This window comes from Colobus angolensis, unplaced genomic scaffold, assembly GCF_000951035.1.
Source record: "Colobus angolensis palliatus isolate OR3802 unplaced genomic scaffold, Cang.pa_1.0 Scaffold48, whole genome shotgun sequence".
Classification (NCBI taxonomy): Eukaryota; Metazoa; Chordata; class Mammalia; order Primates; family Cercopithecidae; genus Colobus; species Colobus angolensis.
This window is the reverse complement of record NW_012118265.1, coordinates 5,382,501-5,399,239: the sequence shown is the minus strand read 5'-3', so window position 1 is coordinate 5,399,239 and position 16,739 is coordinate 5,382,501. Positions and strand designations below refer to the sequence as shown.

Here is a 16,739-nt window from a genome sequence, read left to right as displayed (position 1 = left end):
GAGAAAACGCCACTGCACTCCAGCCTGGGAGACACAGTGGGACTCCTTCTCAAAAAAAAAAAAAAAATTAGACGGGCATGGTGATGGGCGCCTGTGATCCCAGCTGCTCCAGAAGCAGAGGGAGGAGAATCTCTTGAACCCGGGAGGAAGAGGTTACAGTGATCCGAGATCGCGCCACTGCGCTCCAGCCTGGGCAACAGAGTGAGACTCCGTCTCAAAATATATATATATTTATGTGTGTGTGTGTGTGTGTATACTTTTAAATATATTTTATATATGTGTGTATATATGTCAAAAACTATATGTATATTTTATATATACTACATATATTGTCTACCTAATGAAATTGTGAAAACTAAATGAGTGTGTACACACATATTTATATACTCATTTAGTTCTATGATATATACATATATACATATATATGTGTACATCTGTATCTATCTATCTATCTATCTATCTATCTATCTATCTATCTATCTATGTCTAGGATTTTCTAAGATATATATTTCCTAAAGTAAAGTCTGATGAATATTATTGGTCGGTGATAAATATTACTACTGGAAAATTGAATCACTGAAACGGTTTTGGAACTCTGTATGCGAAAAGAAATGTTCCTCACTCTCTAAGCCAGTGTTTCTTGATCTTCCTGTACATTGAAATCTTGTGAAGAACTTCAAAAAAATACTGATGCTTAGGCCATACCATCAGAGATTGAGACACAATAGTAGCTTCAGCAAATGATGTTTTAAAACTCTCATGTGATAGTAATATGAGACCACTGCCCTATGTCATAAAGGAATGACTTGACTTCACCCTTATATGTGAAGCTCAGGGAAGGAAAAAGGAAGATCCAGAAAGTAACTGCATGAGCCACAGGTGTTTAGGAGACTAGCTGACACTTTCTCACATCTTATTTTTGGCAATGACAGAACCCATTACCCCCTTCTTCTTGAAATTCTTGTGTCCCTACAAATTCCTCAGAGACACTCCCCTAGTTTTTTTTTTTTTTTTTTTTTTTTTTTGCAGCTTCTCAAGCCACACAATCACTGCAGGTATAGCCAGTGCCTTATTCTGTTTCCATTTAGTGTCTCTGCAGTCCACCTACCACACTGTTCTCCTAAAGATCACATCATGTACCACATCAATCAGAGCAACCTTCAGTGAATTTGGCTCAGCAGCCCAGGCTTCTCAGGACCTCACTTCTCCAGCTAGCTTCCCTGCCTTCTACTCTCCAGGAACGATGTCAAAGAATGAAATGAACTATGTGGTTTACTGCCTCCAGGATCTCCAAAGCATTGTTTCTGCTGTTTCAAATGCTTTCTCACAGCTATCCTCTTCACTGGGGACTCCTGTCTGTTCCTCCCAATTCAGGGCAAGTGTCAAGGTTTTCTTGGCAGTGAGCTTCCTTCCTTCTTTCCAGTCTGAAGAACAAAATTCTTATTTCTACCAGCTGAAGTGGTTAATATATTTGTCTTTCTCTGTCACCAGATTGGTTTTATTTCAAATGTTCTTTATTTGGAATAATCTAAGGGCTTCCTGATAAAGGAAAGTTCTAGGTAGTGGTATCCCAAAATTCATTTGTTAAAAGAACCCTTTGAGATGATTCTTAATACACACTAAACTTGAAGAAACATCAAAATCGTCATTCATGTGTGCACATATTGAGAGGAATAATCCTTACCCAGAAGCACAAATGCTCACTTCATCTATAGTAATAAAAGGTGAAATACACTATAGAGGTGAGGATATTGGTGCTTGGGTCGATATAGGGTGAGAACTTGTGGAAATTTTCTTCAATTGTTTCTGTGTCCTGGGTGAAATGGGAAGCACAGTCATCAGTTGAGATAAAAGATGGTGGAGGGGGTGTTATAGACCTGATGAGAGTTAGGAACAGAAGACTCAAGGGACTAGAAAATTATAGTATGATTGCTAGGCATTATTAAAGGCATAATTGGGGTTTACAGACTTCATTTAATTGGGATATTTCAGCACTTTTTTGCTTTTCTTCAACCATGTGTAGCTGCATAGGTACATGTGAAGAGTAGGCAGTGGGTGAATGTCTTCAAGGTTGGAGTTCTGATAAACAAGTACATTAGTAGAGATCCAAAGGGGTTGATGGTTGATGGCATATGAAAGGGAGGCATTATTCTAACTGACCACAGAACACATTCTGGGTAAGGAAGAGAAAAAATTACATTAGGGCAATGAGGAAGAGTGAAATGTTGGATATAGTCAATGAATTTTAACTTCTATTATTTCTTAAATGTTATTAAAATTAGAGACCCAACTAGAGTGAACTAGAATGTTTGGTATTGATATTCTAGAGTGGGCACAGTGATTGATCATAACACATTCTAGGATTGACCATGAGAGTCTTTTTTTTTTGAGACGGAGTCTCACTCTGTCGCCCAGGCTGGAGTGCAGTGACCAGATCTCGGCTCACTGCAAGCTCCGCCTCCTGGGTTTACGCCATTCTCCTGCCTCAGCCTTCCGAGTAGCTGGGACTACAGGCGCCTGCCACCTCGCCCAGCTAGTTTTTTGTAGTTTTTAGTAGAGACGGGGTTTCACCGTGTTAGTCAGGATGGTCTTGATCTCCTGACCTCGTGATCCGCCCGTCTCGGCCTCCCAAAGTGCTGGGATTACAGGCTTGAGCCACCGCGCCCGGTCCATGAGAGTCTTTTATCCAAGAAAAGAACAAGATTATTGGAGGAGAGAATGCCAAACAGCCGGGATTCTAGGTAGCTCAACGGATCATCTAGATAAATACTGAGATTACCAATGTAATTGTGAGATATTGTCAGTGAGCTCAAAATCTTTTAAGATATGAGAGAGAGTAACACAGGGCTCAGGAGATGACCTCAAAGAGAACTGAGTATTAGTGGTAAGGTCTATTGCAAGCTTTTTCTGTAAAGGGTCAGATAATAAATATTTTAGGCTTTGCCAGTCATATATAGTCTTTGTTTCCTGCTCCTGTTCCTCCCTCCTCCTGCTCTTCTTCCTCCTGCTGCTGCTCCTCCTGTTACTCCTCCTCCACTGCTACCATCACTGCTTCTTATTTTTCTTATTTTTTCCACAATGCTTTATAATGTATAAACCATTTTTATCTTAGAGTTGTACAAAAACAGGCAAGAGGTTGAATTTGGCCTGTAGGCTGTAGGTTGCTAACGCCTGAACAAAACTGGAGGTAGAAGGAATGGTCTTCAAGGAGCAGTAAGTAAGGCAAATCTCCACTTCACTCCTAGCCCTTGTGGTATCAGGAATATAGAGAAAGCAGTGTCCTCAAGTACTAAATTTCAGTTGTTAGTCTAAGAGGAGGAAAATACAAAATGTTAGAGAATTCCACCCTCCCCAATTTTTTGCTGATGCTAATAAAGCTAAAGTACACTTACCTGTACCAGTCTGTCTTGTGGACCTATGTCTCAATTTGTTTTGAGAAAAAACACCTGAAAGTAGAATTGCCAGATCATTGGAATTTTTGGATTTTCTCCCAAAGTAATCCCCCTGTTTTGAAATCGTATCACTGCCACTCAATTTTACTAAAAATTAAACTAATCTAAAAAGATTATCATCTTTATGAAGATAAAGTTCCAACTTTCAGAATGTTGGTTTCATAGACCTCAGTAGGCTGACACTCTGACCTGCTTCTCCTGTCTGCTTTTTGCCTTTAGGACAAAAAGCAGAATATCAAAATGTCAAAGAAAATACTTGCTTAATGTACAGATATCACAGATAACAGTTAAAAACCCAACTTTCTGACTAAGAAGGTGTTTGCTTGTTAGTATCCATGTTAGTGTCACTGCTTTCTACCCTTGAAGAAGGATCAGATAAAACAATAACACGCCAGGCATGGATGAGTTCTAGAGATTATTTCAAAGCAGCCAACACATTTTTTATTTGTACATGGTACAGAAACGGTCAATTTGGGACCATAATGCAACTTATGCTTCTATTCATTACTTTTAATATTAACCTACAACTCTCCTTATTTACTCAGAAAATCATTATTCCACAACTGGTTTTTAACAAATTCCTGCTGTAGATATGTGTGGCACATTCTACTAGTTGCCTATATTATTGCTTTCTTTCCTTTTCTTTTCTTTTCTTTATTTATTTTTTGCCTGTTTTATAGATTAAGTGCTTTTATTTTTTTTCCAACTTTTATCCCCTGGACTTTTTTTTTCATTTTTCATTATTTTAATTGTTTTGGGGCAGCAGGTGGTGTTTGGTTACATGGATAAGTTCTTTAGTGGTAATTTCTGAGATTTTGTTGCACTCATCACCCGAGCAGTATACACTGTCCCAATGTGTAGGGTTTTATCCCTCACCACCCTCTCAACCTTCTTCCCAAGTCCCCAGTGTTCATTATACCATTCTTATGCCTTTGTGTCCTCATAGCTGAGCTCCGACTTATGAGTGAGAACATATAATATTTGGTTTCCCACTGCTGAATTATTTCACTTAAAGTGATGGTCTCCAAACCCATCCAGGTTTCTCCAAATTCCATTATTTCATTTCTTTTTATGGCTAGGTAGTATTCCATGGTGTGTGTGTGTGTGTGTGTGTGTGTGTGTGTGTTTGTGTATGTGTGTGTGTATGTGTGTACATATATATGTTATTTGTCCACTTGTTGGTTAATGGGCATTTAGGCTGGTTCCATACTTTTGCAATTGCAAATTGTGCTGCTATAAACATGCATGTGCAAAGGTCTTTTTCATATAATGACTTATTTTCTCTTTGGGAAGATACCCAGTAGCAAGATTACTGGATCAAATGGTAGTTCAGCTTTTAGTTCTTTAAGAAAGTTCCATAGTGTTTTCCATAGTGGTTGTATTACTTTACATTCCCACCAGCAGTGTAAAAGTGTTTTCTTTTACACTTTTGTCCACATCCATGCCAACATCTATTATTTTTCTATTTTTAAATTATGGCCTTCTTGCAGGAGTAAGGTGGTATTGTATTGTGGTTTGATTTGCATTTCTCTAATAATTGGTAATGCTAAGAATTTTTTCATGTTTCTTGGCCATTTGTATATCTTCTTTTGAGAACTGTCTATTCATGGCTTTAGCCCATTTTTTGATTGGATTGCTTTTTTCTTGCTGATTTGTTTGAGTACCTTGTGGATTCTGGATGTTAGTCCTTTGTTGGATGCATAGATTGCAAAGATTTTCTCCCACTCTGTGGGTTGTCTGTTAACTTTGCTGATTATTTCATTTGCTGTGCAGAAGTATGTTAGCTTAATTAAGTCCAACCTATTTATTTTTGTTTTTGTTGCATTCGCTTTTGGGTTCTTCATCATGAACACTTTGCCTAAGCCAATAAGTAGAAGAGGTTTTTCCCAATGTTATCTTCTAGAATTTTTATGGTTTCAGGTCTTAGATTTAAGTCTTTGATTCATCTTGAGTTGATTTTTGTGTAAGATGAGAGATAAGGATCCAGTTTCATTCTTCTCCATGTGACTTGCCAATTATCCCAGCATTATTTGTTGAATAGGTTGTCCTTTCCCCACTTTATGCTTTCGTTTGCTTTGTTGGCTGTTAAGTATTTGGGTTTATTTCTTGGTTCTCTATTCTGTTCCATTGGTCTACATGCCTGTTTTTATACCAGTATCATGCTGTTTTGGTAACTATAGCCTTGTAGTATAGTTTGAAGTCAGGTTATGTGCTGCCTCCAGATTTGTTTTTGGTTTTGCTTTTGTTTTTGTTTCGCTTAGTCTTTCTTTGGCTATGTGGGCTCTTTAATGGTTCTACATGAATTTTATATATTTTTTCTAGTTCTATGAAGAATAATGATGGTATTTTCATGGGAATTGCATTGATTTTATAGATTGATTTTGGCAGTATGTTCATTTTCACAATACTGATTCTATGTATCCATGAGAATGGGATGCATTTCCATTTGTTTGGGTCATCTGTGATTTCTTTCAGTAGTGTTTTGTAGTTTTCCTTATAGAGATCTTTCACCTACTTGGTTAGGTATATTCCTGAGTATTTAATTTTATTTTGTTTTTTGCAACTGTTGTAAAAGGGGTTGAGTTCTCGATATGATTTTCAGCTTGGTCACTGAGCTGGTGTATAGCAGAGCTACTGATTTGTGTAATTTTATTTTGTATCCTGAAATTTTACTGAATTCATTTATCAGATCTATGATCTGATGAGTCTTTAGGGTTTTCTGGGTATAGAATCATATCATTGGCAAACTGTGACAGTTTGAGTTCCTCTTTACTGATTTGGATGCCCTTTATTTCTTCTTCTTGTCTGATTGCTCTGGCTAGGGTATTGCCTTATTTCTTAACATAAGAAACTACAATTTGCCCAACTACTAAAATTCTATTTTGCAAAATTCCTTGTGACACTGTCCTAGAAAATGAAATATAAGAAGACTCTTAGCTGGATATCCTGAGATTACTACTGCTTTCCTGATAAAATAAAATTACCTCAAATACAGCTCTTCTGCCATATCCCTTCTCTGCCTAGATAGAATATTTAGATAGTACTCAAAAATACAATAATTATAAGTATGCACACAAACAGACACTGAGGATGGTGAGTATATTAGTCTGTTTTCACACTGCTGGTAAAGACATACCCAAGACTGGGAAGCAAAAGGAGTTTAATGGACTTACAGTTCCACATGGTTGGAGAGGCCTCACAATTATGGTGGAAGGCAAGGAGGAGCAAGTTATGTCTTACATGGATAGCAGCAGGCAAAGAGAGAGAGAGCTTGTGCAGGGAAACTCATTTTTAAAACCATCAGCTCTTGTGAGACTTATTCTCTATCATGAGAACAGCATGAGAAAGAGTCTCCTCCATGATTCAATTACCTCCCACTGGGTTTCCCCCATGACACGTGGGAATTGTGGGAATTACAATTCAAGATGAGATTTGGGTGGGGACACAGTCAAACCATATCAGTGAATACAAAGATAGAAAAAGCTTTAGTCCCCGATAATGGTGTGGAGCTTCTGCACCATCTGAAGACTGCCTGTAGTTGGGCTTCTTTATAATTAGAAAACACTACATAGTTCATAGTCAATACAAGTAATTCTGCCCAGCATTAAATATATTCCATTTTATTTATTTTTCTCCCTGCAATATTGGGATGGGATTTTCAGAAATTAAAATTTTCTCTGATTTTTCTATTACTGGTCAGTGACTTCCACACTTCCACATCTGTAGTCTTTGGCTGTTAGGTCAGTTTTCATCCCAAATATTTCTTCTGTCTTTACTAAACTTCAGTTTCTTTACCTTTCCTCAAATAAAAAGCAGCTAATTCCCCAAAGTATCACAGTGATTTTTTTTTTTTTTTAGCATTGATTAGTTTAACACTTGGTACCTGAATTCTAAAAGTGTTACATAGCGAAATTTACTGTGGTAATAAATTGACATTTCACTGAGACAACTGCTTTTGAAAAGAACTGGCATTTAATTCATATCTGTGATTAGGAATGTTTCAGGTTGTAAATGAACATTGATTAAAATCTTGACATTATCCAGACAGGCAATGTTTGCTCACATTTATTCTCCTGCATTGTAAATAGTAGCCAACACACAAAAATAAAGTATACAAGAATGTAATATTTTTAAAAATAAGATTAACAGTGTCAGAAGGAAAATCTCAGAAAAAGCAGATAGACAATGTAGAAAATTGAAATGAAATCCCACAGTAAGAAAAAAAAAAACAGAAAAGTGACTATTTAAGAATTATGCTACATGTGGAACTAAATTAGACCATTCTAAGAAAGGCCAATTTCTAATGCAAATTTTCTGAGGTTTTGAGATTTACTTTATTTTAAAAATATGTTATAGCTACATGTTTTACTATAGATTTTCCTTTAGCCACTCAATATACTGATTTATAAGTCTGTGACTGATTTTAAGTTCCAGAAATGAAAATGCTCCATGGAATCCATCCTCAACATGGTTATGAGTAACCTGAACTCCAGCGTTGCGAAGTCGGGTGACATACATGAGTCCATCATCTCTTAAGGGATCATATTGACAGGTGATGACATAAGTCAGGGGTAAACTATGTAATTTTTTGTCATCAGCCAACAAAGGGGCTGCCCTCACATCTAGGAACCCTGGATATTTTTTAGCCAGCTCAGAACTGCCATAATTTGGATTGTTATAAACATGCCCTTTTATAAACCTCTCAGGGAGCAGGGAACTCCAATTAACAAATTTGAAGAGATGACTTGATTCCACAGGTACGTGTTGTCTGGAAAGCATGGCTTTTTCAAGTGATCTATCGGTGGTAAAATATTCACTCCAGAATCTAACCATAAGTGATTTGGATAGAAGTAGAACATTTGAATTTTCTTGATATGATGGTAAATCTACATCAAGAGGCTGAAGGGCAGGATAAATTAAAGACTGGATCTTGAGTTTGATCTTGACATCTGGGTCATCAAGGAGCTGAGAAACAAGATGATTTGCACAAATCATTTTCATTTAAAACAATAAAGTATCCCTAATAAGATTATCTATCTGTCTATCTATCTTGTCTTTATCTATCTATCTATCTATCTATCTATCTATCTATCTATCTATCTATCTATCTATCTATTCATGATCTCAAAAAGACTTAAATAATAAATGAAACATACCATCACAACAAACTTTCTAACATTTGAAATGGGTTTCTAGAGCTAGATGTTCATCAATATTTTCAACTTAAGGAAAATCATCTGTCATATATGCTTTATGGATAATACAAAAAGATCTAAGTGATCATTAGAAAGTTAATCTCCTATGCTTTCTGCTAGGAATGATAGCCAGAAGAACTGCATAAATATTCTCTTCTGTTCATGTAAGAGTATATTAAAATAGGCCTGGTATGGTGGCTCAATCCTGTAATCCCAGCACTTTGGAAGGCTGAAGTGGGTGAATTGCTTGAGGTCAGGAGTTCGAGACCAGCTGGCTAACATGGCAAAAACCTGTCTCGACTAAAAATACAAAAATTAGCCAGGTGTGGTAGCGCACACCTGTCATTCAAGCTACTCAGGAGGCTGAGACACAAGAATTGCTTGAACCCGTGAGGTGGAGGTTGCAGTGAGCTGAGAAAACGCCACTGCACTCCAGCCTGGGAGACAGAGTGAGACACTGTATCAAAAAAAAAATTATTAAAATATACCAGTATATCAATAAGCTTTGCTATGAAGAAGAAGGATCACTTAATAGAGGTTTCTGACATGGCTTTGATGCTAAAGCAACATGTTACTTTAGGAGACTTGGGCAAGACTTCTGTGTTAAATGGTCTATTAACATCATCTTTTATATCAAGTCCATTGTGCTAATATTTGTAATAATCAGTCTGTAAAAAGAGATATACCAATACCAGGTAGGAAAAAAGGACACTTATAAGAATGAAATATTACAAAATATGTTTTAAATTGTGAAAACATATAGGTTAAAAAATAATTTTATATTTTCAAAGTGTATAATATACTATAAAAGATGTATAGAACTTCTGCATAAAATTACAGATATTATTAGATGTAACCTCAAATATTTTGCAAATTGTGGTATTTATCTACATTTTAACTATAATTATCAAAATAGACCATTTTGGAGACTATTTGTAAAGACTGGTACAAGTTGCCAAGCATTTTTATATATATTTATTCATATGACCCTCAAACAACTCTTTAAAGTTGAAAGAGTTCATTTTTCTTACAGGAGAGAAAATGAATATTTATTTAGAGAGATTAAGCCAGTATCAATTCTAGAAATTACTGCATCTCCAAGTGTCCTGATGTCCAGTCTAACGCTTTTGCTGCTACATTATGAAATTCATCGTAATGATTAGAAACCTACCTGTGAAGTTTCAAATACTTGTTCTGTATTATGATTGAAACAAAGTGCAACTATAAATCTTTACTTTTGAGAATATTGTTCAACAGATTCTAGCAGTCAAAATGCTTTTAGTGTGAAAAATCATAAATAAATATAATTAACAAAGCCAGTAACAGCAATGTTTTAAAATTGCTTTAGAACCCTCATTTGTAACTAAAGTCACCTAATAAAATCTAACCTTCTACATACGTTCTTAGAGAGAAGATCTTAGGTAGCTCCTTCTCCTGACTGCTATTCCATGGGAAAATAGTTCCTTTCCGACTACTACATGAAGAAAGAGTTTAGATGTTTAAACAATCAATAGCAGTGTTTCTTCTTCATCATAAAAACAAAATCTATTCTACATATAATCTGGGGCAAAAATGCCATTTATTTTTATTATTATTATATCATCATTAAATGACAGATAAAAAGATCTGATTTTACATCTACATACAAAAATCTTTTGAATTCTTCATATTTCTTCTTTGTAAGTAGCATGGGAATCTTTGAATGTGTTGATAATTTTCTAAAAATAGGATTATTGTTATAGTAATAGAGGAATATGCCATCAAAGATTCTATGAATTCGTCTGAACCTCTAATAGGGTAATAGGGTCATTAGTCTCGCAATTACATGATCTCATTCACCTAGTTAGTATAATATTTTACTGACACATATTATTTTATTTTTTATGCTTTTAAGAGACAGGACCTTACTCTGTCACCCAGGATGGAGTACAGAGGCATGATTATAGCTTACTGTAACCTTGAACTCCTGTGCTTAAGAGATCCTTCTGCCTCAGCCTCCTCAGCCTCCCAGGTAGCTAGGACTACAAACTCACACTATTATGCCAGGCTAATTTTTCTTTTCTTCTTCTTATTTTATTTATTTATTTATTCATTTATTTTTGTAGAGACAGGGTCTCACTGTATTTTCCAGGCTGCTATCAAACTCCTGGTCTCAAGTGATCCTTTTGCCTTGGTCTCTCAGAGCGCACTGAGATTGCACTTCTGAGCTACCACATGCAGGCTATAATTTCAAATTAATGATTTATCCAAAGAATTAACATTCCCTTAAGAAAGAAAAAAAATCTATGACAGAAGCAGAGATTGACATTATAATGTTTTAGTCATTTCTTCTCAATATTCTCTTTAATAGTTTCAAAAAATTAATATCTCCTATTTGCATTTATATTTTAATACATGCATTAAATATGTTTATAAGTAGACTATTTTTAAAAAGCATAGAAATTATCAACATCATACCTGTTGAGTCACTGCTGCAGCTAAATTCCCTCCTGCACTATCTCCAGAAATACCGATTCTCTCAGGGTTCACACCATATTTTGCAAGAACTGTTTTACGTAAGAACCACCTTAAGGCGTTATATACATCTTCAAATTGAATTGGGAAATGATACTTAGGTGCTAATCTGTAGCTGTAGAGAGAAAACATAGTTCACACTTTTTTTTGTTTTTATTAGAGCGTAATATATTATTGGTGCAAAATAATGGCAAAACCGCAATAACTTTTGCACCAACCTAATACATGCTGGAAGTGCACATAAGTATATAATTTCTTTAATTTTCAAACTAAACACAGCCACATAATCAGCACTCAGATCATGAAATATAACATTACCAGTATCCCAGAAACCTTTTGTTTACTCTCTTTAATTCCTGAAGTATCCACTAATTTGACATAAGAGCATAAATTAATTTTGTCTAGTTTTTGCCTTTAAATAAATGAAATCATAGAGCATATACTATGTATCTGGTTTCAATTGTTCAATATTATGTTTCTGAGCCTCATTCACATTGCTTCTATCTTCCTGTATGGTACTCTGTTGTTTGAATATACCACAAATCATTTAGCCATTAACATGTTGATGGGCTAAGTGAAATAAGCCAGTCATGGAATAACCAATACTGTATGTTTCCACTTATTATAAGGTGTCTAAAATAGTCAAATTCATAGAATCAGAGTGAAAAGATGGTTGCAAGGGCTGTGGGGAGGAGGAAATGGGGAGTTACTGATCAGCTGGCATAAAGTTTCAGTCAAACAAGTTGAATAAGCTCTACAGATCTGCTGTGGAGTCAAAAATGATGCAAATTTAAAAATTCATTAATAGGGTAAATCACATATTAAATATTCTTGCAAATAATTAAACAAACAATAAATACCAAATAAATAGTTTTCCAGATTAAAAAAATGTTATGGGAATTTAGACTGCTTGCAGTCTTGGGCACAAACAGTGCTGCTATGAATATTCTAGTACATGTTTTTTTGTGACCATATGGATGTATCCTTGTTGATATATACCTGTGCTACTGATAGTAACAGAGGTATGCATAAGCTTTACTTAATAATGTCAAAGAGTTTTGCTGAGTAGTCTACCAAGTCATTCTCAAACCAGAGCTTATGGAAGTGCTGTGATTCAAAACCTCATCAACACTTGGTATTTTATGTCTTTCTCATTTTATCTATAATTTTGAGTATATAAAGGTATCACAATAGTCTTAATTTGTATTTTTCTGATGTATACAGTACATTTTCACATATTGTTTGATGATTTGGATATCCTTTTCTGTAAATTGTCTTTTTGAGTCTTTCCCCTATACTTCTATTAATTGGTAGGTGTTTTTATATTTTGGATTTGAAAAAGGATATATGTATTTAAAACTGTTTAAAGTACACATATGTCTATACCCACATATATACACACACACACAAACTTTAAGACTTCTGTTAATGACAGAGTCTAGCTCTGTTGCCCAGGCTGGAGTCCAGTGGCACGATCTCAGCTCACCGCAACCTCCAACTCCCGGGTTCAAGCAATTCTCCTGCCTCAACCTCCCGAGTAGCTGGGATTGCAGGTGCCCACCACCACACCTGGCTAATTTTTGCATTTTTAGCAGAGTTGGAGTTTCACCATGTTGGACAGGCTGGGCTCGAACTCCTGATCTCGTGATCCACCTGCCTCGGCCTCCCAAAGTGTTGGGATTACAGGCATGAGCCACTGCACCCAGCCTGAATTTTTAATATAACTATTTTACTGAGACATTCATAACCCATAAAATTAACACATTATAGGTATGCAATTCAATGATTTTCAGTATATTCAGAATTGTGCAATCATTGCCACAATCAATTTTGGAAGATTTTCCTCATGCTAAAAGGAAATCCTATACCCATTAGTAGTCACTTCTCATTTCTCACCATCCTCCAAACCCAACCATAGGCAACCATTAATCTACATTCTGTCTCTACTCATTTGCCCTATTTTGGACATTTTCTATAAATGGAATCACAAAACTTGCCATTTATGACTGGTTTGTTTCATCTAGCATAATATTTTCAAGATTTGTCCATACTGTAGCAGTCTTTTTATTAACAAACAAATAATTAACTGACAAATGGATGAATAAAATGTGATATATTTACACAACTGAATATCTGTATAGATATGCCGCATTTTATTTAAATATTTGATTGAATTTTAAATATTCGATTGTATAGATATACCACATTTTATCCATCCATTTATCAGTTAATGAACATTGGGTTGCTTCCACTTTTAAGATTTATGAATAATGCTTCTACAAACATACAAGTTTTTATATGGGCATGTTTTCATTTCTCTTGTGTATACACCTAGAAATGGAAATACTGGGTCAATATAGTAACTCTGTTTGACATTTTATGGAGCTGTCAAAGTGTTTACTTGCACCAGTAGCATAGAGGATTCTGATTTTTCCATGTCCCCACTAACACTTGTTATTATCTTTTTAAATATATATATTATACCCATCCTAGTGAGTGTGAAGTGGTATTTCATTGTGGTTTTGATTTGCGTTTCTTTAATGACTAATGATATTGAGCATCTTTTCATGTGCTTATTGGTCATTTTAATTTAAATACAACCAAAATTATCTATCTTTTAATATTGGAGTTCTTCATCTTTAATATCAATAAAATGAGAATATTTGAAGGTAAGGCATATATTTCATACGTATTTTAAAGTATATTTTATCTTTCAAGTGCATGCGATTTACGAGTCATTTCAATGAATCAAACACAGGTGTAGAACTTATCCTGTAATTTGACTTGCCATGTTTAAGAAAATTCTCTTTAAGAATAAAGTTGGAATGCAAAACACCCTAAGCCTGGATTTTCTAATTGCATTTTACAAAATATTATTCTAGCCACTATATTTATGAGTGATCACATACAACCAAATATTGATCAAGATTATGTCCCAACGTTATAATAATGATTTAACTTGACAAATGGGGATAAGTATGTTATTTTTTAACTGTTCATTTACTTTCTGAAATTTCAATTTAAATATATATTGCTCTGGCATGGGTCTACCCAGCAATCCACCCCTAATTTTACTGTCCCTAAGTGCTCTTTCCATAAGTGGATTATTTAACACAATTTTATATGAACTCATTTATTTTGTTTAATTTGATAATAAATTTTTAATATACTTAGTGCAGTGTATAGCACTTGGTGAGCCTAAATTGTAGACTATATTTTAAATATTTAAAATTATATAGCCTACAGTTTAGGCTCACCAAGTGCTATACACTGGGCTAAGTCTGTTTCAAGAAAGTTATCACTTACTCTTCACAATGACCATCTGAGATGGAAATTATTTATAATGCACTTTTATAGATGATCCTGTGATTCCAGGGCACTCATTTTTAAAGACTGTGAATTAAGGGTTGAAAGGAAATATCGTCCAGGTAATTACATCCATAAATGATACAGTTTGAATTTATGTGAAAACAATTTTTTTTTTTTTACTTTTTGGTGTTTCTTTTTGCCTAAATAACACGTGTACCCACACATACAGATTTTTTTTTTTTTTCTCAGCTTTAATCAGGTCAGGCCTAGCACTCACTTGCAATTGCCTACTTAGTGTCATCTGAGAAACATTTATTTTTGGCATAATCATGCATCGGCTGAGAAAGCTGAGAGAATCGGCTGAGCGTGGTGGCTCACGCCTATAATCCCAGCACTTTAGGAGGCTGAGGAGGGCAGATAACTTGAGGTCAGGAGCTCGAGACCTGCCTAACCAACATGGTGAAACCCCCATCTCTACTGAAAATACAAAAATTAGCTGGGTGTGGTGATTCGCGCCTGTAATCCCAGCTACTTGGGAGGCTGAGGTTTGAGAATCACTTGAACCCAGGAGGCAGAGGTTGCAGCAAGCTGAGATCCTACCACTGCACTCCAGCCTAGGTGACAGAGTGAGACTCTGACACACACACACACACACACACACACACACACGCACAACAAACAAACAAAAAAGAAAGCTGAGAGAATCTCGGCATGTCAGGCATCTGGCCAGAAAACCAAACAGCACAGCTCTTACTTGGTTGATATGACGACAGCATCAAGTCGGTCTGCTGTCCATCTTGACAGCAAGTCATAATCATTTACAGCTGAAATAAAAGGATAAAAGCAGCATATTAGTAAAATAGACAAATAAAGACAAGGCTGTTTCCTTCACAAAAAAATCCTGCTGCACTTTTTTCACGTTCTGGAAGTTCTATTTTACCTTAAAACAGGAGACACAAATTTAACACTGTATTTATAAGAAGCCATCCATCCATGACTCAGTGGAATTCAAGTTTCCCAGCGAACCTCCTAATGCTCTCCCTCCCTTTTATCTTTTGTCCTGCACATTTTGCCATTGATCCTTCTATGTCAGATTCATTCTCTAGATTAACCCAGCTCTGTTACTGGAAGGAGGTAATGATTTGGCTCTGTTTTAGATGATGGGTATACAAAGATAAAAAGACAAGTCGCTAACTTGACCAACATGTTGTCAGATATGTGAGCCAAGGAGATGCAGACAGAATTGTAGCAACATAGAAGGATCACCTAAGTCTGCACGGGACAATAGAAAAGGCCCCTGAATATAAGTGGAATAGAACTAGGTCCCCTTAAACAAACACTGGAACTTACTGCTCACATCTGTACTACTACTGTAAGAATATACCTAGCTGAGGCCTGTCTTTGCCTCTTTTTCTCTTATCTAAGAGGAAGACGTAATACTCTTTTTTTCCATTTCCAACCTTCCTATCTATATCCAATTATTTTACTAGTGCTCTACATCTTCTTCCCTTTCATTTCCTCTGGGATGTGTATCTATCAGTCAACACTCCCAGCCCATTACTTGGCTGACATATTTCTACTTACTGCCTTCATTTATTTCAGTCTACCAACCTGTTTATATTTCTCCTGCACAAAAATAAAAGAAAATGCTCTTACTTAGCTCTCGTTTCAATCTATAATTTTCTTGCTTATTTCACAACTAAGTCCTTTTAAGGCCAGCAATTCTTCTTCTTCTTCTTTTTTTTTTTTTTTAATACTTTAAGTTCTAGGGTACATGTGCACAATGTGCAGGTTTGTTACATATGTATACATGTGCCATGTTGGTGTGTTGCACCCATTAACTCATCATTTACATTAGGTATATCTCCTAATGATATCCCTCCTCCCCTCCCCACAATAGGACCCGGTGTGTGCTGTTCCCCTTCCTGTGTCCAAGTGATCTCCCCACCTATGAGTCAGAACATGCAGTATCTAGTTTTCTGTTCTTGCAATAGTTTGCTGAGAATGATGGTTTCCAGCTTCATCCATGTCCTTACAAAGGACATGAACTCATCCTTTTTTATGGCTGCATAGTACTCCATGGTATACATGTGCCACATTTTCTTAATCCAGTCTGTCACTGATGGACTTTTGGGTTGATTCCAAGTCTTTGCTATTGTGAATAGTGCTGCAATAAACACATGTGTGCACGTGTCTTTATAGCAGCATGACTTATAATCCTTTGGGTATATCTCCAGTAATGGGATGACTGGATCAAATGGTATTTCTA

At 35.8% G+C, this 16,739-nt stretch overlaps 1 protein-coding gene across 2 annotated transcripts in view; it reads right to left on the bottom strand.

The window, feature by feature from the left end:
- Positions 1 to 7,499: 7,499 nt before the first annotated feature.
- The window catches only part of AADAC (arylacetamide deacetylase), a 17,700-nt gene continuing 8,460 nt past the window's right edge, over positions 7,500 to 16,739 (bottom strand). Inside the window, exons 3-5 of one of the 2 annotated variants that reach the window (XM_011958969.1) lie at positions 15,225 to 15,294; positions 11,105 to 11,276; positions 7,500 to 8,417 (exon numbers count right to left, since the gene is read on the bottom strand). In XM_011958969.1, the coding sequence (XP_011814359.1) occupies positions 7,821 to 8,417; positions 11,105 to 11,276; positions 15,225 to 15,294 (839 nt within the window). In that variant the 3' untranslated portion in view covers positions 7,500 to 7,820. The remainder of the gene's footprint in view (positions 8,418 to 11,104; positions 11,277 to 15,224; positions 15,295 to 16,739) is intronic. The other variant, XM_011958968.1, reaches the window with a different exon arrangement.